This window comes from Gymnoscopelus microlampas (assembly GCF_963454915.1).
Source record: "Gymnoscopelus microlampas genome assembly, chromosome: 15".
Lineage (NCBI taxonomy): Eukaryota > Metazoa > Chordata > Actinopteri > Myctophiformes > Myctophidae > Gymnoscopelus > Gymnoscopelus microlampas.
Window position 1 is genome coordinate 12,182,484 of NC_139952.1, and position 23,387 is coordinate 12,205,870.

At 41.9% G+C, this 23,387-nt stretch overlaps 1 protein-coding gene across 1 annotated transcript; it reads left to right on the plus strand.

Moving 5' to 3' along the window:
* Nucleotides 1–8,704: 8,704 nt before the first annotated feature.
* LOC311061190 (uncharacterized protein) lies at nucleotides 8,705–22,256 on the plus strand (the record flags this gene model as incomplete). Its single annotated transcript, XM_084079748.1, has 4 exons — nucleotides 8,705–8,951; nucleotides 9,925–10,062; nucleotides 10,367–10,645; nucleotides 22,129–22,256. 4 exons carry the CDS (start codon nucleotides 8,705–8,707, stop codon nucleotides 22,254–22,256), a joined length of 792 nt encoding a protein of 263 aa, XP_083935874.1.
* Between the last annotated feature and the right edge of the window lie 1,131 nt (nucleotides 22,257–23,387).

Consider the following 23,387-nt stretch of genomic DNA (forward strand, 5'->3'; position numbering starts at 1 on the left):
TATGATGATGATGATGATGATCATTGATTAAAGTACCTCTCAAGCCTACTCCATAAACCGACTCTGTCACGGACCCTGTGGTCCACAGACTTGGACCTCCTCTCTGTCCCTAAGGCAAACAAGTGAACCATGTTCTGAACCTTGTTCTGAAGGCTCTGTCGGGGACAGAGCCTTCAGTGTGGCAGCCCCCACCCTGTGGAACTCTCTCCCAATAGGGATTGGTCATGCTCCTGCTCCATGCTCATGCAACACTGCACTCTTAAGGCTGTGTGTCTTGAAAGACACCTATTCTCTCAGGCTTATGGCATATAGTTGTTTGTTGTTTTGTTAGTTTGGCTGTTGGTTGGACTATTATTATTATTATTTTATTAATATTAAAGTGAATGAAAGAGAGAAAATTATTCCCCCCCCCCCCCCTCTGTATCACATGTTCTGTTCAAAAAAAGTGGCACGCTTTCTTCATTATTTGAATATATGGTTGGTGTCTTTGAAGACTGATAACTGTGACTAATCTACCACTTGGGAAAGGCTATCATGATCAAATATCATCTAGGGATATAGACCTATTCAAAATACAAAACTAGATTTTGCAAATGTTGCACTTGAGTGACCCCGATTAGTGAAAATGCTGTTCACATCGTATCACAACGTGAAGTGTTGTGAGCTTGTAGACATGCCATTTGCTGAATGTTTACCCCAGAATAGGCATGCTAGGGTTCATGTGGTTAAATAAGTGAATGTAAGAGATTGAATAATGTTTTTTTTCCCTCTGTATGACATGTTCTATTCAAAAAAGGTTAGGCGATTTTTTCATTCTTTGGATCTATGGTTGGTGTCATTGAAGGCTGATAACTAGGACTAAGCTACTACTTGGGAAGGGTTATCATGTTGAAATATTATCTAGGGATATAGACCTTTTCAAAATACCAAACTAGAATTTGCCACCTTGAGTGTCCCTGATTAGTGAAAATTCTGACCTGGGCCCATGGACTATTGTCTGTGTGTCTAGAGAGAGAGAGAGAGAGAGAGAGAGAGAGAGAGAGAGAGAGAGAGAGAGAGAGAGAGAGAGAGAGAGAGAGAGAGAGAGAGAGAGAGAGAGAGAGAGAGAGAGGTTGGTAGGTAGGTACTTTATTCATCCACAAGGGGAATTTAACGGCAGACATCAATAAAAACACAGAGACAGAGACAAACGGAGACATAAATATTGTAGTCTTATATGCCACATGTTACAATTAGTATAGAATTCAATTATTTTGTATGAAGATTTCTATTTACCAGTGTTTTCATTTAGAACAGAGCATAGTCTGTGCTAAGGGGACATCTAATACCTAAAAAAATGTTTTTGGGTGAACTATCCCTTTAACTACTGATAAGGAAATTACTTTACTACTTTCACTTTTACTGTTTTGTTGTAATGTGAGTGGGGCATTGTAGGAATTAGCTCTTCAAGTCTAAATCATCACAATTAGGCACAGGTAAGAGATTCTTTTTACATAATGTTAATAATTTTAAGATGTGACTGCACTCTGCTGTCACTGGATCGATTCAGGGATTGTGAGCTGGTATTGTCAGTATTCACTGTTTGTGTCTTGTGACCGTCACTGCACAAAGAAAGATGGCTCCATAGTGATATGATATTGTTCTTGAATATGTCCACGTCCTTAACATTCCAAACAACACTGCAGGACACTCCACCATTATGTGTTTTATGAGTGGGTGGTTTTACTAGTTCTGGTCTGTTTCTGTTAAGTGTGTCGACCTGCGAATAAGCTACAGTAGATACAGTGCAGTATTCTGGCTACATTCGATAGTTTTGTCAACGACTTAACCCTTCCCCAGCATAAATGACTAAATACTCCTAAAACAGAAATAAGTCGAGTGTAACAGTGAAACTATGAGTATTCCTGTATAGGCAAACACTACCTACACACCTATTCTATTAATAGACTCAGCTCTGCATACACATACACACCCAAGTCCATTGAAGAATAATCATTCTGTCAATCATACTGTATCTAGCTCTATCTAACTATTAATACCGTGGGTTTACTGCTGCTACCATAAACAGAGCTCCCTCGTAAAAGAGATCTCACTGTATCTCAATGGGACTTCACCTGTATAAATACAGTTAAAAAAAATGTATACTGGTGTGTGTATACTGTATCCAAATATTTCTCTTAATGCAGTTAATGTGTGTACTGTATACAGTCCTGTATATCATTTCTAATGTACTGTTCATGTGTGTATACTGCATATAGTGTAACTATCATACTAGATCACATACAGCTGAGCTGGGCCTGGGACACATAAATCAGTATTACTTTTTTTCTGTTTTATGATGATACTGAGTGGAACAGTGGACTTTAATCATCAGTGACTTGACTGACTTGACTTACTTGAACCCTGTTGAGGGGCATAGGGCGTTCTTCCAGTAGTCACTGGAATCTTGACTAATTGGAAGATAATGATTATGAACCTATAGCACTTTTCATACATAGAAATGCAGCTCAAAGTGCTGTAATACAGCAACAATTATAACAGATTAAAACAACAAGGTCATAATAAGAATCAGTCAATATACCATTTAGGTCACTATGATATACAATATGTAGTGACACTATAGCAATATAATTTTACAGCATACTGTATGACAATTATGCTATTTAATGTACACTATAAAGAATGATATGCTATTTACAATGTACAATATAGCAATATAATGGTGATATGATGTACACCAGTTGTTCTCAAACTTTTTCATGTCAAGTACACCCAAATTATGTATAAGGCTGCGGACCCCCATCTGAAAATATTTCGTGCCAGGGATCCCCATACAAAATATGTGCTGTTAATGTTTCAGAAATATTCTATTTTTTGCTGGGGATCCACTGGAACCCCCTCAGGGACCCCTAGGGGCCCCCAGACCCCACTTTGAGAACCACAGTGATGTACACTGTATGATACACTTCACGTGCCATATAGCAAAATAGATAGCATTATACACTGTACACTGATAGTATAGTCCAGTGATTATGAACCTTTTTCCGACCACAGATACTTTTTACGTCTGGCAATCTATGCTGTAAAATCCTCAGTAGGCCATGTTAATGAGACATATTTTGTGTCAGGTCCTAGTTCCAGGGATTGTCAGTAGGGGGCAGTGTTCTTGTTCAATTCAATTCAATTCAATTCAATTTTATTAAAGTGTCAAATCACAACAAGTTGTCTCAAGACACTTTACATGTAGAGAAGAGACCCGACAATCCCACCCTGAACAAGCAATTTTTGCGACAGTGGCAACGAAAAACTCCCTCTTAACTGGAAGAAACGTCAGGCAGGCCCTAGGTTCAAGGGTGGCGGCCTTCTGCCTCGACCGTGTCGGGGCAAAGAGGAGAGAGAGAGGGAGAGAGAGAGAGAGAGAGAGAGAGAGAGAGAGAGAGAGAGACAGACAGAGACAGAGACAGAGACAGAGAGAGAGAGATACAGTGCAGGTAGTAACAGTAACAATAGTAGCACATATAATAGTGTAATATATGATATATATGATAGTATAATATAGTACAGCAATAATGTGTATGTAGTATATAATGGTATAATATAAGAATATTAAGATAATATACAGTATATATATAGTATAGTGGTATAGTGCAGTGTAGTAGAAATCCACGGTCGTGCTCCATGGAGAGGCCCGGTCCGCAGTCACAGTCTTGAGCCGCAGCTGGGGGTCCGTATTGACAGTCCATGGACCTGCGACGTGGGAAATAAAAGAAACTCCGGGGAGCGGGTCCCCGGTTGTAGAATTAGTGGCAGGCCTTACTAGAGCGTGAATCCGTACAGGGTTAATTACGATTGTACCATTGGGACACAAACCCACACAACCAAAGGGAGAACGAGAAGAGAGAGGACGAGAGGAGAGAGGGGGGGGAGGGTGGGGAGGGGAGAGAGGATAACTATAGGGTGACTGAGTCTATACACTTCGGCTATAGGCTTTATCATAGAGAAAGGTTTTTAGTCTAGTCTTAAATATACAGAGTGTGTCTGCTTTGCGGACTGAGACTGGGAGAAGGTTCCACAGCTGAGGTGCCTGAAACTTAAATGCTCTGCCTCCTGTTCTAACTTTTTTGGGGTTTCCTGGAGCCGTAAGCATTTTTTCATACTGTGGGCGCAGTGGTGTTCTGGTTGGTTTATGGGGCTCGATGAGTTCTTTGAGATATATTGGTGCCTGTCCATTGAGAGCCTTGTATGTGAGGAGGAGAACTTTAAACTCGATTCTGTATTTAACCGGGAGCCAGTGCAAAGAGGCCAATGAAGGAGTGATATGATCTCTTCTTCTGGTTCCTGTCAGTATGCGCGCAGCGGCATTCTGGACAAGCTGCAGGCTATTTAGGGATTTATTTGGGCAGCCTGATAGTAAGGCGTTGCAATAGTCCAGCCTAGAAGTAACAAATGCGTTACTTCTAGGCTGGACTATTGCAACGCCTTACTATCAGTAAGCCTCATGGAGATAAGGACATAAGGACATGGTCTTGATAGACCACTACCACTTACGCAGGTATACCTGTAGGTAACAAATACCAATAAAATAAAACAGTGAGCACCAACTCACCATGTCTGCCTCCTGCAGTTAATTATTAACTACTGATAAGGACCCGACTTTAATACTTTCACTTTTATTCATACAGTGCTGTTTTGTAGTAGCCTGAGTCAATAATGTGTGTGTGGAATTGTAGGAACTAGCTCTTCACGTCTAAATTGTTTTAGTGGGCAAATGCAATTGCTTTATTTGCACTACAGTTTTAGGTATTATAGTGAGGTTTTATGTAGTGTAACTAGGTGTATTCACTTTATTTCGGCCCTAGCAGCTGGCCAGGACCTGAACAGATTTTGTTCAGTACTTGCATGGAATGTCGATAAATCTCCTTGAACCTTGAAATAAAATCACAAGTAGGCACAGTTAAGATATAATTTTTTTTACATTTCTCAGCCTTTAAAGGATTCACAGACACTACAGTTAAACACACAAACCCAAAAGATCAGAAGCACCTTGCTAAACACGTACACCCATGGAATAAATTATAATAATAAACACTTTCAATTCAATCACTACTGTAATGTTTATGAAATCCTGAAAGCCCACATGTATATGACACCATGAAAATGAAACCATACCCTGACATGTCGACATACGCTCAAAGAAAGTGTGTGTGTGTGTGTGTGTGTGTGTGTGTGTGTGTGTGTGTGTGTGTGTGTGTGTGTGTGTGTGTGTGTGTGTGTGTGTGTGTGTGTGTGTGTGTGTGTGTGTGTGTGTGTGTGTGAGAGAGAGAGAGAATAAGAGACAGACAGACAGACAGAGAGATCAATATTGTAGTCCTCCTATATGCCACGTATTAAAGTTGGAACATCTACTGGCCAGAGTGTGTTATTACAGCCTGGACAATAAGAGCCAATAGGCTACATTGTACATGATGATCTGACATGAATACTTTCATTTCCGTTTCAGTTTTATGCCTGCCGTGAAGATCTGTTTGGGTTCAGATTAACTGTTGCTTTAAAAAATCTACAACATATCACAACTAGTCGAAGGTTAGAGAATCTCTTTTAAAATATCTTAATGTTTAATGTAGATATTTACTGGATTTTTCAGTGTTAGTGATCAGGTAGCGTTGGTTGGTTGTATAGAGACTTGAGATCTGACGTCATATTGCAAAGGAAAAAGTCACAATGATTCACAAAAAATGTACAGGTAAATGTCATGAACTTTAGGTGTGTTAATATGTACATTTTTCTTCATACAGGAGACATGGCGTCATGGTGGTCCAGATGGAAAGGAGACGATGTCTTAACACGTTCATTGGCAGGTATTCATTCATTCATTCATCTGCCACTGCCAGCGGTTTTACCTCATTTTGACGATCCACAGAATGTTTTTTTTCCCACGCTGATGTAAACAAACGATGTCTCGGTGGAAAACAAGTATCTCTTCTTTCCACCAGAAAAACAACAACTTTGTAACCGCGATCGTCCGTTCTGTAGTATCGGCAGTTGAACATAGCTTGTTTTCACCAAAAACGCAATCTGGGAAAAATAAATCAGAAATATATATATATATATATATATATATATATATATATATATATATATATATATATATATATATATATATATATATATATATACATGTATATATAAATCTGATAACATTGTAGTGGACGGGGTGACAATGTTTTAGATGACTTCATTTCCGGGTGTATCCTTTTCTCGAAGTCAAGGCATCATTCATAGGTTGGCGAAGAGCACCCTCTAGCGAAATCACTAAAAACACCCGATGATGTAATATTACGTCATTGGTGGTCAAGCGTTGAATTTGAGATGGCGTAATATTATGTCCATGGCAGTCAGTGTGTTAATGTCATGAGCTTTGCATTTGACAAAATACTTGAAAGACTAAACAAATAGCCTACTCATGCATGAGAAAGGTAAAGTTAGGTAGTGTGAATGTGGACCACTGTTGCGCTGGGATACCCACCAAGAACGCGTCGCTCACTCGCTTTTATTGTGCATGCAGGTTTGTGCGCGACTGTTCTCGCCAAACCTGGACACGTCTGGACAATGCATTTATTTTCTAGCCTGGGACCAGACGAATCTGCGAGTGCAAAAAAAAATTGCACTCTGCGATTTGGGTCTGGCACCGCTCCATAGAGAATCCATTTCCTGCTCCAGAAGACGGGGGTAACCAATCAGGGCCCAGTATTCGAATATGGGAGACTGTAATTCGTAGTTGGTTTGTACTGTAGGTCTAACCAATTGCGTCGAGAGTGATTGTTTTGATCCCGCCCCCTTGGAAAAAAAATGTCCTCATAGAAGCACCAGCCTCATATCCACGCAGTGATATAGTCTGTCTACGCCAGGCTATTTATTTTCTGCCCAGAAAAATGTATCTTTACATATGCGCAAGTGGAACCGAGTATCGATCCGTGCACGGCCAGTGAGAACGGCTGCATGGAGCAGCAGAAAAAACGGCATCTGTGTGCTTATGCTTGCATGCCCGGTGGATTTCAGGCATTGATCTGTGTGTAGCTGCAGGGCCTAAAGGTGTCATTTACACTTGGGACAATGGGGTGACTGGGGACACCACTGGGGACACCATTTTTAAAAATGTTCAATTCGGTTCCCACTTAACTTTCCTTTTCATAAAGTGTGCCAACGAATGTGAATGAACCATGCTAAACTGCTAAAGAGTTTATATATTTGTGTATGTGTATAGGGCATAGCAGTGGTGGCCATCTTGTGGTGCCACAGATAGAAAGCCCATTACATTTTCCCATAGAGATTGCTGAAAATATTTATATAAATTATTTTAAAATCGGACCAAGCCATTCAGCCTCCTGGTGAAACATGACCATAAAACATTTGATTCTGTCTCAAAAAAATATTTGAAAACCGCAAAGAAAGGTTATTTATTAAATATAATATAATCAAATATGTTATGGTCATGATTGATGGCTTGGTTCCAGGCTTAAAATAATCTCTATGGGAAAAATGAATGGTCTTTTGATCTGTGGCACCACAAAATGGTGTGTGTGTGTGTGTGTGTGTGTGTGTGTGTGTGTGTGTGTGTGTGTGTGTGTGTGTGTGTGTACACACACACACACACACACACACACACACACACACACACACACACACACACACACACACACACACACTAGGGCTGGTAAACGAATATTCGATACAAAAAACAATGCATCAAGTTATAAAAACAAACAAAATATGTTTTATTGGATCCGAGAAACTTGATACATTGTTTTTTGTATTGTCCCTGTCAAATAAACATAAAAAATATATATTATACATATTTTTTATAATAATAATAATATTTGAATATATTCGAATATCTGCCAATTTTTAAGACCAATATTCGAATATCATTTCTGAGGAAAGTTACCAGCCCTAACACACGCACACGCGCGCGCGCACACGCACGCACGCACGCACGCACGCGCGCGCGCGCACACGCACACGCACACACACACACACACACACACACACACACACACACACACACACACACACACACTGTGTGATACTTGTAGATCTGCTATTATCACTATGCAGTATAAGTATCACTAAGTATAAGTGGTTAAAATGTGCAATTGTTAAACTGGTCATCTGCTGATGTAACATGATACATTTATTCAAATTAATTTATTTCATTATATTAATTCAAATGTATTCATATAATTACAATATAATACATACATTACCTACATTCATACCTTATAAATGTCATCAATGTTGTTCCCCTTTCTTTCTTTCTGCATCAGATCTCATAATAAATGATGATGAAATTCGTATTGTGATGGTTGGGAAGACTGGAGTTGGGAAGAGTGCCTCTGGAAACACCATCCTGGGTCATAAAGCTTTTATATCTAGGATGTCAAGTTCATCATTAACAACGTGTTGTGAGAAGTCCAGAGGTGTAGTGGCTGGCAGAGAGGTTTCTGTTATTGACACCCCAGGCTTGTTTGACACCAGGTGCGGTAACAATGAAACCCTTAAAGAGATCAAACAATGTATTTGTTTATCTGCTCCTGGTCCCCATGTGTTCCTGAATGTGTTCATACTGGGGAGATTCACATGTGAGGAGCAGAAATCAGTGGAAATGATTCAGGAACTATTTGGCCAAATGTCAAATAAATACACCATGATTCTCTTCACACATGGTGACCACCTTGAAGAGGAAGATGCTACAGTTGAAGACATTGTGGATCGTAATCCAGGACTAAAAGAATTAATCAACAAATGTAGTGGTCTCTATCATGTCTTCAACAACAGAAATAAGGATCCACCTCAGGTCACTAAGCTTCTGGAGAAAATCAACATGATGGTGATGAAGAATGGTGGAAGCCACTACACCAATGAGATGTTCCAAGAAGCAGCAAAGAGACAAGGTGAGAAGTCATTTCCTCATCAAGGGAGCTGTCATTGGAGGAGTAAGTGGTGGGAGGGTCTTGTCATAGAGGGCTGTCATTGGAGGAGTAAGTGGTGGGAGGGTCGTGTCATAGAGAGCTGTCATTAGAGGAGTAAGTGGTGGGAGGGTCTTGTCAAGAGAGCTGTATTGGAGGGGTTGTTGTTACACTCTGTGTAGCAGTCTTCAGTCTTGTTGGTACAGTAATAGGGGATGGTTTAGGGGCTGCAGGACTGCCAAACGCTGAACACTGACTGTTTATTTAATCCTGAAAGTGTACAATTGTAACCATATGGACCCATAAGCAGTGGTGGAAGAAGTATTCAGATATATTACTTAAATAAAAGTAGCATTACCACAATATAGAAACACTGTTTAAAATAAATGTCCTGTACTAAAAATTGTACTTGAATATTGGCATCAATACACCAAAAGAAAAAATACTCATTATGCTTATATTATTATTATCATTATTATTATTATTACAATTATTATTATTATTATTATTATTATTATTATTATTATTATTATTATTATTATTATTATATATTTTAAAACGTTTTCAAAAATCTACAAGATCTACAAGCTCGCATTGTGATGCGTAAATAGCCAAAGCACAAGGGTTTTTGAATAATAATCTAAATCTGGAGTAACTTGTAACTAAAGCTGTCAAATAATAACTTTCCACCACTGCCCACCCATAAGGGTCCATTTGGATGAATTATACACTTTCAGAGTTACAAAAATATAAATTAATACCCTGTTATTGTGTAGTTGAGGTTTTTTAAATGTTTGTGACCAAGGCAAACCAATGGGCAGGTCAAAATCTCTGGGGATAGGTCCAAATAATATTACAGTCAAAGAGATAAAGAGAAAAATATATTCATTGAGGATGTTAAAATGTCTGTGGTTCATCTACTTTTGTAAACTAAACCGTGTATGCTGTATCTGTATAGGCTTACGTTCTATAAAAGAGACACACGTGGAAAGGAGACTGCAGGCACTGGAGAAAGAAAATAAAGAGCTCAGAGTTAAACAGGAGGAAGCAGACAGAAGGCTGAATGAACACGACAAGGTCTTCCAGGAACGACAAGGTAATGGACATGCACGTTATTTGCACTCACTCACTCACTCACTCACCCACCCACCCACCCACCCACACACACACACACACACACACACACACACACACACACACACACACACACACACACACACACACACACACACACACACACACACACACACACACACACACACACACACACACACACACACACACACACTGAGATCTGACATCAAATTCAACAATTTATTCTGGCCATGTCAGTGAACATCTCTGAGCTCTGATGAAGACCAAAAGTCACAGGTTAATTCTCTTTGTTGTTATTATACAAGGTGCAACATATCTGATGAAGACCCAGGAAGACAAAGACGCATGCAAGCTGAAGTCTGTGAGGGATCAGTTAATTCAAAAAATCTCAGAGCCCGTCCTGAAACGCCTACTGGACCAACTTCTGGGTAAGGATGTCATCAATGATAATGAAATGGAGTCATTCAAAGTTATACATGACAGGGCAGACAAGGCACGGGAAATCATCGACATGGTGCGAAGAAAGGGAAACAAGCCGTGTTCCGTAATGATTGACATCCTTCGCCAGCTGGATCGTAACCTTGGTGAACTGCTGCAGTAGTATTATACTCCCTATGGCTCAGACTGGCACCCTAACCCGCAATGTGAGAACATGTGAGGGAGGAGAAAGGAGAAGACACTCATGGTGATTGGGATGTTTAACTGCTGTACAGAACGGTGTCAGCAGCGGGTGGGGACGGAGGACGTGGGCGAAGGAGCAGGACATAACTAGTACTTTACTTTTGGTACTTCATATTTTGATCACAATACTTTTGTACTTTTACTCAAGTCAATTTTGATTTCCGGACTTTTACTTGTAACAGATTATGTCTGCATTGCAGTATTGACACTTTTACTTAACCCTTCCATTGTGTTAGGGTCATTTTTTACCCGCTTTCAAGTTTAAACAGGTAAAAAGTACCCTTTACATTTCTTTAATTGGAACAAAGGTAGCCTGGCGTAGACAGACTATATCACTGCGTGGATATGAGTCTGGTGCTTCCATGAGGACGTTTTTTTCTCTCAAGGGGCGGGATAAAAACAATGGCCCTCGACGCAATTGGTTAGACCTACAACCAACTACCAATTACAGTCTCCCATATTCGAATACTGGGCCCTGATTGGTTACACACGTCTTATGGAGCAGGAAATGGATTCTCTATGGAGCGGTGCCAGACCCAAATCGCAGAGTGCAATTTTTTTTTGCACTCGCAGATTCGTCTGGTCCCAGGCTAGGAACAAGGCTTCATGGTATCCTCAGAAACAACTAACGCAACACAATTAATTACCACCATTTTGGTTAATTCTGATGGTAAAAAAAAAAAAGTGAAATCTGTGGTGTTAAGGGTCAAATTTGACTCCGCAGAGAAGTGTGGCTCTTTAAATTTAAATTAAAACAAGTAATTAAAAAAAAAGTTAAAAAAATTTATTAGTCTATTATAGCTAGATAACATAATTATCCATTGCCTTCATTATAGGAAATGTGATGAGTGACTTTTAACATTTTTATAATTGAAAACGAGATATATTGAAAGATGAAACCCTAGCCCTAACCCAAAATAATATTTATAAAAGTGTTTACATGGATATGAATGCATAACAAGTCAACTATGAGGTGGGAGAAAAAAAGTATTTTGGGCTGAGTTAAATCACGGGTCAAATTAGACCCGCTAACACCAAAAGTGTATGCAGGTTTCTAACACAATGCAAGGGTTAAGTAAAAAAATGTTTTTACACCACTGATAATGTGTAGCCTACTTTGTACTTTCAATGCAACTGGAATTGATGGCCACTAGGTGGCAGCAGTTGACCATTGAAAATAGACTGCCTCTGACGAATGCATCTGGTACAGTCTATGGGTGAAACACAGCATGCTAGTTTGTGCCAAGCTCAATTGCATTATAACATTTGAACTTCATTGAGACATCAGAACAATTAAACTTTTTCAATAATGACAGTTTTCCCCCCTGTGTACAATACTTTGATCTAGACTTGGTTGTGTTACTTTCATCATATCACTTATTGTGGGACAGTAGTGCATAATGTTGTCTAGAGGGTTGTTGCATCAGGTTATTTGCAGAATAACCAATGATGATTGATTGATTGATTGATTGATGTTTTATTTAAACTTTACTTATACAGGTAAAAATGCCCTGAGATCAGAAATCTTTCTTACAAGGGAGTCCTGTTCAGGACAAGCAGCAGGACACGTTGCAAACATGCACAACATAAAACATAACAATCAAAACAAAAAAACATATTTTTAAGTCAAAGTGCAAACAGTCATAAGGCAGGAGAAATACTGATTGATTGATTGATTGATTGATTGATTGATAATTAAAATAGGCTACAAGTGGCTCATCTAGCCAGAGATGCCCCAGATACAGAAATAATTGAAAAAGGAGAAACACCATACAATAAAACCATGCTTATTTCCATTGTGGAATTCCATCCATATCTCAGGTTTAAATCTGTTTTCCATTTCTCTATATTTAATGCCCCCCCCCCCCCCCCCCCCCTTTCTTTTCATCAGGGCACAAACAACTAAACACAAAAAAGAAACAAGACATTGGCAGGAGATACATTCAATTATAGCTCTATCTGTGAATAATGTAGCCTAATGTCCGACTTTACTTATACGAGGTTGCGCGCCTGTGTCAGACCACACCGCATCGAAAATAGCCGATCTACAAGCTCACTGTGTTCTACTGTGCGACTGCAGATCTACTCTGGGCTTGTAGATCTGCCCTTTTCCCCGGTGTGCGACACCCGCGCGCGACTAAGCATAACTCAGTCTTAATGGGATTCCTATTCCCTCATCAGCGCCGCAGCACCAGGGCTCCATCGCTGCCCCGTCTCCTTCTCCATCTCTAGCCAGTGGCATCTGTTACCAACCTGCCAGAGAGAGAGAGAGAGAGAGAGAGAGAGAGAGAGAGAGAGAGAGAGAGAGAGAGAGACTTCATTTCTAGCAAATTAATTTCCCATCCTCGCCTCCAGAGCTTGCTAGCTCGTTCGCCATAGCTGCTATACTGCTGCCGCTGCTGCGTATGTCTGCCGAGTCGAAGCCCTCATGCATAATGCATCAGGTTTAATTGCAAACCCAGAAACTAATGACTTTGGACTTGGTTAACAGCAGGGGAGCCATACATCTCAGGCAAACTGAATGAAAAATCAGCTCGGAGGAGAGGGTGGGGGGGGGGGGGGGGGAGGTGAAAAAAGAAGGGAGCCTAGGCCCCTAATTGATGAATAATTGAAGTGGCGAGCTACAGGGCATAATTGTGACATTTTGTTTCAATCAATTTCCAAGTGGTGTGGGCGAAAGTGCACTTAAATGAAAAAGGGAAAAAAAGAAAAAGGCAACGCAATGAGTAAGAGAGAGAGTGAGACAGACATACAGACAGAGAGAGAGAGTAGAGAGAGGCAGAGAGAGAGAGAGAGAAATAGATTGGTTGAAATGGACGTGGGGTCCTCTGTCATTGTAATGACGATGGGTGTGTGTGTGTGTGTGTGTGTGTGTGTGTGTGTGTGTGTGTGTGTGTGTGTGTGTGTGTGTGTGTGTGTGTGTGTGTGTGTGTGGGAGGGGGGAGGGGGGAGGGCTCAGGATCGACTGGACCACCAAATGACCTTTTCCGCCTGTCTCCATCTCATGTCATAGTTCTGCTGTCAAAGGCCACTTCATTTCGCTCCAACAAATCACTCCCTGTCCTCACAGGATGACCTATCCTCAGTCTCGTGTAATTGCCAGATGATCAGAGGTCTCTGCCTACTCTTAACGTGTGGGGACTTCTAAATCGTTGTTGTCGAGCAGAAACCTCTTATCTCCACATATTCACTTTTTGTGTTTTTTCGTAAAATAACGCCCCACTTGATTATACTAGCGTCACACAAAAGCATCAAAAGTAGCAGATCCACAAGCAGGAAGAGCTTGTAGATCTGCTACTTTTGATGCTTTTGAATCTGAATCCTGAAAAGTAACTGTTTTGGACATATGAGGTTTCCACCCGACAGAGACGGAATCCAAGGTCGTTGCTGGAACAGTGTTAGAGAACAGCTCATCAACAGCCTACTGCTTTGAAAACCAGTTGTGTCATCACCACCCAAATATAAGAAATTCCCTAAATTAGAAAAACATGTTCAAGAAGTATAGTGAAAATCTACAAGCTCACAACACGTTGCGATGCAACGTGTTGTGAGCTTGTAGATCGGCTTTATTCACTGCTTTCGTCCCGGGAAGACATAAATTGTCTCTTTTGGGTCTCGAGCAAAAACGTTTGGGTACCACTGCTCTAGTTGAACGAAGTGTATAGAAACTGACTCAGGCTCAACTTACAGCTCAGCAACTATGCAGTCAATGCTGCAAGGCAACTACGTTGTTTCCTTTTTGTTTAGTTTTTTTGTGGAAATGCTACAGTACATTCCCTTGCATTCATCACAGCTCATTTGCCACCACACAGCAGTCAGTCAGTGTGGTGGAACTAAACAGCAACCTGGTATGTCTTGTGTTAGTTGGCATTGAATAGGCAAAGCCTTGGGGGGGGGGGGGGGGGCACAGACAGACTGACATACGGACACTCGGACAGACAGACATACGGACAGACAGACAGACAGACAGACAGACAGACAGACAGACAGACAGACAGACAGACAGACAGACAGTGCCAGTGGGGCACTGTGCCATCTGATGTCATGACTGGGAGGGCAAACTGCATGCTGGGGAGGATGCGGTGCTTGCCATAAATATGGCTTTTGGACTAAGTGGGTCCACTGATTGACTCATTTACACAAACTATTCTTTTGCAAACAGGATGCGCATGTTTTATTCATGTGGATCGTGGACAGGTTGCTACTCCGCGTTGACAATAATAACTCCTCTTTGTTAGTTTTTTTTCACAATGAACTGTATATGTTTGATATTTTATATATTTTGTGTAGTTGTTTTGTTGCACTGTTGTTTGTCTGGTTGTTTTTTAACTCATTGTACTGCCTGTACCAATAAAATATTCAATCAATCAATCAATCAATCAATTAATCAATTTATCAATATATTGTTTGCGCTAACTGTTGCAAACAAAGATCCAGATTTAGGTCTGGTTGTTTTTTTTTTGTTTTTGTTTTTAAAAATCGGAAAACAAATATAAAACTGCATAACCAACTACAGAGTACAGACTAATAGGGTTCTGTTCAGTTCCAATTCCAAGGCGCGTTTCTCGTTTAATGGTACGTAATTACATTACATGTCGAGTCACATAATGACGTCTCATTAGAAACATGAAGGGCCTCTTTCTCTTGTGTATATTATGTACACAGTCTATAAATAGGTCACAGCGCTGTACCCGTGCCCTGCTAATGGCTAAAGGTGAAAGGGCACCAGAACGGAACATGTTGTCCCTTCAGCAGCGGCAGATGTTGTGTCCTGGAGCTGTGCAGGGGCGGCCGCGGAGTGGGGGGGCCCCTTGCTACCAGCCCCAGTGGCCCCGGGCCCCTTCTGTCTGTCTGTCTGTCTGTCTGTCTGCGACTGGCTAAGGGTCTGGTGTGAGGCCTTATGCCTAGATGCACAGGCACACATGCACTGGCGCGCACACACTTGAACCACTTAAGCCCTACAGTATATACTTCGTCATACGACAAATAGCGTAAATAGCCAATCTACAAGTTCACAAGGCATCGCGAAGCTAGGCGGTGTAGGGCTTGTAAATCTGTTATTTTTAGCTGTTTATGAAGATTTAATATTAGACGATATTCATTAGGTGAGCTTACGCCTCGTCCCTTTGTTTTCCGATCGTGATATCTCAGCAGCATGCCTCCTGCAGACGGTCTATTAGGCACGCACACACACACACACACACACACACACACACACACACACACACACACACACACACACACACACACACACACGTCCCTCATGAGTCCACACATGCAGAAGTGTACTGTGTGCTTTGTTCAGGTTATTTATAAAGACGCGCGCGTGTGTGTGTGTGTGTGTGTGTGTGTGTGTGTGTGTGTGTGTGTGTGTGTGTGTGTGGCGGCATGTGCGCCACGCTTGGCTTGATTGACGTTTATGGAAATGAGGAGGTATAGCGTCCCTGAAGGAGACAACATACGGACAGGAAGCCTCGCGCCGACACCGCGGCGGCTACAAAAGGCGCTTGTAAATTCCTGACATGCCTAGCATATGTTAATGAGCCATTCTCTAGCTCTGATATAATTACTGCGAGGGGATATTGCCTTTGGTGGGGAAAAAAAAAATCTCTCTCTCTCTCTCTCTCTCTCTGCTCTACCTCACAGGGGCGGGGCAGGGGGAGGTAGGGATAAAACAAAAAGGGTAAAAGAATGATAAAGTAGCGGGTGCATAAATTCTCATTTACCAACGCTCGCAGGCGAGGAGAGTGATGTTGGCAAATTCACTCAGGATGATATATTGGAAGGAAGGGCACCTCGTGTTCATTACACACCTCCTTTGTTAAAGTGCGTTCCGCTGTCTGCTATCGTTTGTTAGGGGGGTATTTAGTCTGTCTTGTCCTTGGTAAGACTCACTTAGAATGTCTTTGTAAGAGCCAGGGGGCTGCATTGGGTGTGTTAGAGAGTGTCTTTGGAGTGAGCTGCACATGCAGTGTGCTCCCCAGAGGAACACATGGGATAGAAACACAAGAGAAACACAAAAGAAATAGTAAAGATATTTGCTTGACAGGTGCATGAGAGCTAATAGCAAGAACAGGAAGTCGGGGCTGGGAGATGTGGACAGGATCAAATATCACAATATTTTGGACCAAATACCTCAATTTTGATTGTGACCAATCAATTGTTATCCATTTTTCCAAAAGTTTCGAAAATAGCATAACTTACTGTATCTACAAGCTCACAAGTCACAACGTGACATGTTGTGAGCTTGTTTGCGCCATTTTTGAGGGCCTTTGATTCAAACCAGGAAGACAACGCATGACAAAACACGATATTAAAATATCCAAAACCAGACGATGTATAGTCTCACAATATGGATATAATATCAATATATTGCCCATACAGGCCTAACATGGAGCGATGCGCAAAGCGCAGGGTAACTGGAGGCAGAATTCCTTACAGTCCGCTGAAGCCAGACACACTCTGAGGCATGTAGACCCGATACATTATTGATGGAATGAGTGTAAGTTTGTTCCTTCATCACACACACCTGCCCAGCAGCCCTAACACTAAAGGCTTCAGGCTTGGTTGAAGCCAAGGTTTTTGAAACCTTTTCACAATTTTTAGAAAGAATACAATAAAGCTAAAGTTATTAAAACCAGAAAATACAACACTTCTGTCATCATAATCACAATATTACAATGTCCCAAATCCTTGAACCACGTAGACCTCTTACATTATTGATGTAATGAGTGTAATTTAGTGTTCCTTCATCATACACTTGCCCAGCAACCGTGAACACTGAAGGCTTCAGATTGTTAGCGGAAGGCCAACGGATTCTGTTGTCAAGCAGGAACCTGTGTCAGATGGTGAGTGACAGCCGTGGGTCAAAGGTTTGTTGTTTGATTTACTGATGAAAGCCTTGTTCTAATTGGCCACCAGCCTGGAAAAGTCAAGGGCAAACACACAAGCCTTTGTTGTTTGTAACCCTGTGTGCATGCTGCTCCAGGCTGGATTCATCTGTTATCTGACGCCTCGTTTTTTTACACTGAAGGGTCGGATGTAATGACTGTGCGGTTGTCCGCGCCTCGCCGCTGCAATCATGCACATTTCAGAAGACCCTCGATGCAGTTTCCCCTGCATTAACCACTTAAGCCTCATTTTATACTTTGTCATACCATGGTGTCATGCAGCGGAAATCTGCCAATCTACAAGCTCAAAACTGAAGCTTGTAGACCGGCATATTTTTTGCTATGAAATGGACAGTTTTGGAAATTCTGGAAAATGTTTCACCTATAATAGTGTTACCTTAGTGGTTAAAGACCCAATCCCCCCAAAATCATGTTTGTGTTAGGCTAATGTATTTTGGAAGCTTATTTGTGAAAATCCATAGTGTCTTGTGCCCCGCATGTCTCCAAAGCATTAATATAAAATTAAGCACGCAACTCAGATGAGGTGCGAAGTCACGTTACACACTGAACGCCTATCAGAGCCTCACTAAATGAATGAGAACGTATGCAGAGACATTCAGTGAAACCAATCAAGTGCCCCCCACCCAAACCCCAGTAGCCTACCACGTGGATCGTGTCAGCGAGGAAGTCCCTGTTGTCCTTGTGCTGTGTTTGGTGTGCATTCTCTTGGACTACACACATTCTGGAGGATCAAACATAATGCATCATTCATAGGATAGGGAATACTAACTGAGGGCAAAGATAGAGCAAAGGAAAGGGTACTGTAACGCTCATTAAGGGACAGTTTGGGAGAGAAATATACTTGATATGCAAATCTATTGAGCATATACAGTAGAGGACTATTCTGAGGATTTAAACCAAACCATAGGCCATGTGGACAGGGACTTTAAGGATTCCGATATAAGGTATTTCTTGTACCACCCTCAACCAAATAGCCTACATCATTCCACTTTCAATACTGGTGTCAGACATATTCTTCTGTATCCCACACCGTCGTAGCTATACAGTGGCACATTCGCCCCCCTCATTCTGTGATGACCCCCGAATCCATGATTGCGGTCTTCACCTGAGAAAATGACTTGATTCTGTCCCTCACCTCGGACCCCCCCTCCCTGCACGCTCGCCCCCCTTGGGGCAATAGAAGTGCTGCTATTAAAATGAGTAGCATTGATTGCTGTATTAGGGGCGTCGAGGGCCGGTGAGAGAGGGAGAAAAACAGGCACTCGATAGCAAGCGGTGAGCCAGTGTCAGCACCGAGAGAGTGCACCACTCCAATCAGTGGAATCTATTGTCTCGCATCACTGCCTATGACAGATCTTGGTATCGAGCCACTGGCAGAGCACCGGGGCATTGTCTGCTTGATGGCTGCACAGTCAATTCTGTTTTGACACTAATTGCAGTGGACACTAGGGGGCAGTGTGTCTCTCCGCTGGCAGCATGGGCTGGCTTGGAGCTGTGTATAGATGCAAAGGCAGACAACACAACTATGTCTGATGCATCTTTAGAGATAGCGTGCCTAATAAAAAAGTGTGAATAACGAGAATTTATTAGAATCCAAAGCTTAAATGGAATCTAAGCATCAGATCAGAGTGAGGTAACAGATGTGTGACTATTATGGCTAATCAGCGTAGCCGAAATGTAAGAAAAGATGAAACATTCTCTTCGTTCATTGATGCGTATCAGGAGAATGGGGCTGAGATGGATGAGATTGTGTGGAAGAAAATAAAAACAACACAGCGAGCCCCTCGGAAAAATGTGATATAAGACCTCTCCTGGTGCGCGCTGAGGTTCGGGGGGGAGCGCCACAAAGCCTGAAACGCAGCAAGCCGTGAAGAATATGAAGAAGAAGATGCCTCCATGATGGGTCACACAAAGCCCTACAGCTCTAACTGTCAGTTATGCCCCAGCAGTTCTTTCCCTGTCACTATACAGTGTATAAATAACAGATGAGTAAATAGTGGGTCCTCGGTGGCTATGCGAATTCAAGAGCCCGACCTGTCTTTCCGATGCCGATCTCGATTTTGGAGAGGCCTAGACCACCGATTACAGTACATGTGACCGATTGTAAGAAACAAAAACAGCAGAATCTTGAAAAAGTAAACCAATGAATAAGAATAAACAAAACGTTTTGAAAAATAAGTATATTAAACTTTCATGTAAGACAAGCACATTTAACTTTAATTATACAATGAACGAGTAAACACAGACTGAACTATTGTTATCCATTAACCTTAAAGCCCTATGCAAATATCTTCAAAATTAGCTGTTCTTCATGTTGAATCGCGTTGCATTGCACATCACATCACAATGCGTTGTGAGCTTATAGATCAGCTATTAAAATTAAAACTTGATTTCATGTCAAGAATAGGTATTGGTTGGTAGGACCCAAATGGAGAACACGAGGCAGTACTGACACTCAGAAGATGTATTAACAAACTCAGACGATCAGACTGGCAACCAACTATGACGAACAAGGGCATGACATTCCATGACAACATCTATAATCGAACCAGGGAACACTGAACACAGGGCGGATTAAATACACAAAGACTAACTAGACACAGGTGAAACAACACTACAATCAACACATGAAAGGCTGAGACTGAACAGGACACAGGTGAACTACAAAAGCAATCATATACAGGTGAGACAAGACAGGAAGCGGCAACAAGGCAAAACAGGAAACACTAGGACAACACTACAAAATAACAGTACAAGGAGAACAGGGAACAATACAACAGAAAACACAGAGACAGATCCTGACATTTCACCTATAATGACACATAAATATGGACACCAGATTGAAAGTGGTTACAAATCGGGACACATTTGCTGCATATTTGCTGATACCGATGTCATGTAAACGAAAAAAGTAATGTAAAATGGCCGATATTATCGGCCAAACCGACATATCTGTTGGCCTCTAGCCAGGGGCGTCAATTGGGCATGGCTATAAATAGTAGCCTAGACCATTGTTTGTATTGTGTTATAGGTATGATGCATAGTTTTCATAGTTGACCCCCAAATTTTTTTCCGGACGCACGGCTTGGCCGCGCACCCAGGATAGGTGTCCCTTATTTTCATCTCTGGGAGTTGGCAACCCTAAACTTGCCATACCTTAGCTTTTGCTGAACTGACGCCACTGGCTCTAGCTATGAAGAAAGCAGGCCCATTATCCAACCAATTCTCATTAGGCGAGTTTAGAGATGGGGGTCCGGTGTACTCTCTCCCTGGCAGTTCTGGGTCAGCCACAAAAAGAAAGAAAAAAATCCCATTACCACCCGCCGTCGTAACAGAAAGAAGGCAACTTCAAAAGAACAAATAAATCTTTAATCTGGAGCCTCACTGAATCTCCTTTCCAAAGTTTTGCCGGGTTTTTGTTTTGGGTAATAACCGAGACCTCGGGGGAGGAAGGAAGAAACCCGTGCTTCGGTTTGTTAGGAGGGAGTGTTTACCTAGGGAACAAAGTTGGATAGAAAGAGATGCTGAAAAAAAGAAATAACCCCTCAAAATTCAACTGCATATCTGTTTGATGTTTTTTCTCTCTCTCTCTTCTTCTTCACATATTCCACTCACAGCTGCGTTGTGTGGTGTGAAGTCAAGATTTGCCGCTGACATTTTCCCCCCCCTAAATATCACTTTGTAGTGTGAACTGTGCTCCTTGTTTATCAAAGCTCTGATTGTATCACCAGGGTTGGAGTTGCTTTTGGGAAATGTAGACTGTCGGATATGTTTGATGTTCATGTTGATAATAATAATCACAATTTAACAATTTAATTAAAGGTGGATGTTAACCACATTAACCCTGGTGTCCCTATTTAGGACACATAGAAAGAATATATCTACTAGCTCACATGTCACGTTGTGACCTTGAAGATCGTCCTTTTCACTTTGTCTTATATTTTGTAGTATATTTTTTTATAAATTGAAACCTGTGTATTTACAATGAATGACTGTATGTCCCTGAAACCAGTGGGGACCCCCCACATGATTTTGAGGGGTCCCCAGATGACAGTGAAGGGACAATTTTAAGACCTTTTTAATAACTGGTCAAACATTAGCCAAATTGTCAAATAATATAGGAAAGAGGCAAACATTTGGAAAATAGCAGATCTACAAGCTCACAACGCCTTGTGTTGCGAGGCGTTGTGAGCTCGGCTAATTTCACAATATTTATCTATGGAACAGTTAAATATGATTATTTTGGGGGGTCACAGCCTGAAAAGGTTGAGAACCACTGACTTAAACTGCATGCACCTGCATCTTTCAACATTTAGACAATTTATTGATTGATTGGTTGACAGACTGACTGACTGACTGACTGGCGTTTTTACTGCGAGAAATACACATGCATGAACACATATTGGTCAAAAGGATAAAACACAAGCATACAAAGCTCAAGAGCATATTTCTATTCACCCTGAATCTATTACCAGAATTAGCATTCAGAACTCGGTGCGGTGGTGGGATCCCCATAGTAGCGAGCGTTTCACCCATGGCAGCTCCGTTCTCCTCCACCGGCCGAGTGATTGACAGCCGCCGGGCCCAGCTGGAGGTCGCGTGACCCCCGCCACCGCTGTCGGAGCATGCCCGGTGTTGCGTGGCAGCGGGCAGGCGGGCAGGACACCAGGTAGTAGCATCTGGTCTCGTTTTCTTTTTTTCTTTTTTTCTTTCTTTTTTTTTCTTCTAGCACACGCAGGGGCCTGTGGCGCTGTAGGCAGGCTTGGCTGGCCAAACATCTGTCTGTGATTGTGCAGCGCGGCTGCGTGAGCCGGGCTCGCCGCCCGGCCAGGCGGCGGGCGGGCGGGTGCCTCAGCAAACGGACGTCCTTCAGGAACGACGCGCGAGCTGAAATACCCCTGTTGTTTGCCCCCCCCCCCCCCAACGCTACGCCAACGTTACCACTAGACTCCATCTGTGTGCTATCCTGTTTTTTTCAAATGCTGCCTATCATCACATCCTATCTTCATGTCTCCAATCACCTCTCGAGATAGGAAGCACGTGTGATGGCTTTATCGATGCGTCACCTCCACTTCCAGGAAAAAGCAGCAACAGCTGATAGTAGCATTGTATTGTAGCCTACTAAAGTACAATACTTTTACTTATTTTTTCCTTAATTTCTTTTTCTTCTGCTGCACTACACACAAGAGGCAGATATTGGGTCCCATTTTTATAGTCTTTGGTATGACCCTGCCAGGGAAGCGAACCCGACCTCCCTATCTCAGGGCGGACACTCTAACCATGCACAAGGCCGAGCTGTTTTGATACCAATACTTATGTTCTTGACTTTTTCTTTGACTCAAGTAAAAGGTTTGATTCAGTACTTTTACTTGTAAAAGAGTATGTCTACATGGTGGTATTATACTAATATACACACGCACACACACACACACACACACACACACACACACACACACACACACACGCACACGCACACACAGAGCACAACAGCTGCATATTCAGCCACGCTATTAAGGGAAGAATTGATGCAATGCATGTCCTGCTGTTCAGTCGTTTCACAGGCTGTATAATGCCACAGGCGAGCACAGATTATTATTAATTGGTCACTCCTTCGCCGCAGTTTTGCCGTTCAGCCGCGTTGTCTGACCCCCCTGTGGTTTTGTCTGCTAATGTTCTTTACATATCTGGCAACGTGCTTATGCAAACATGGAAACGGGACATGACAGGAATGGAT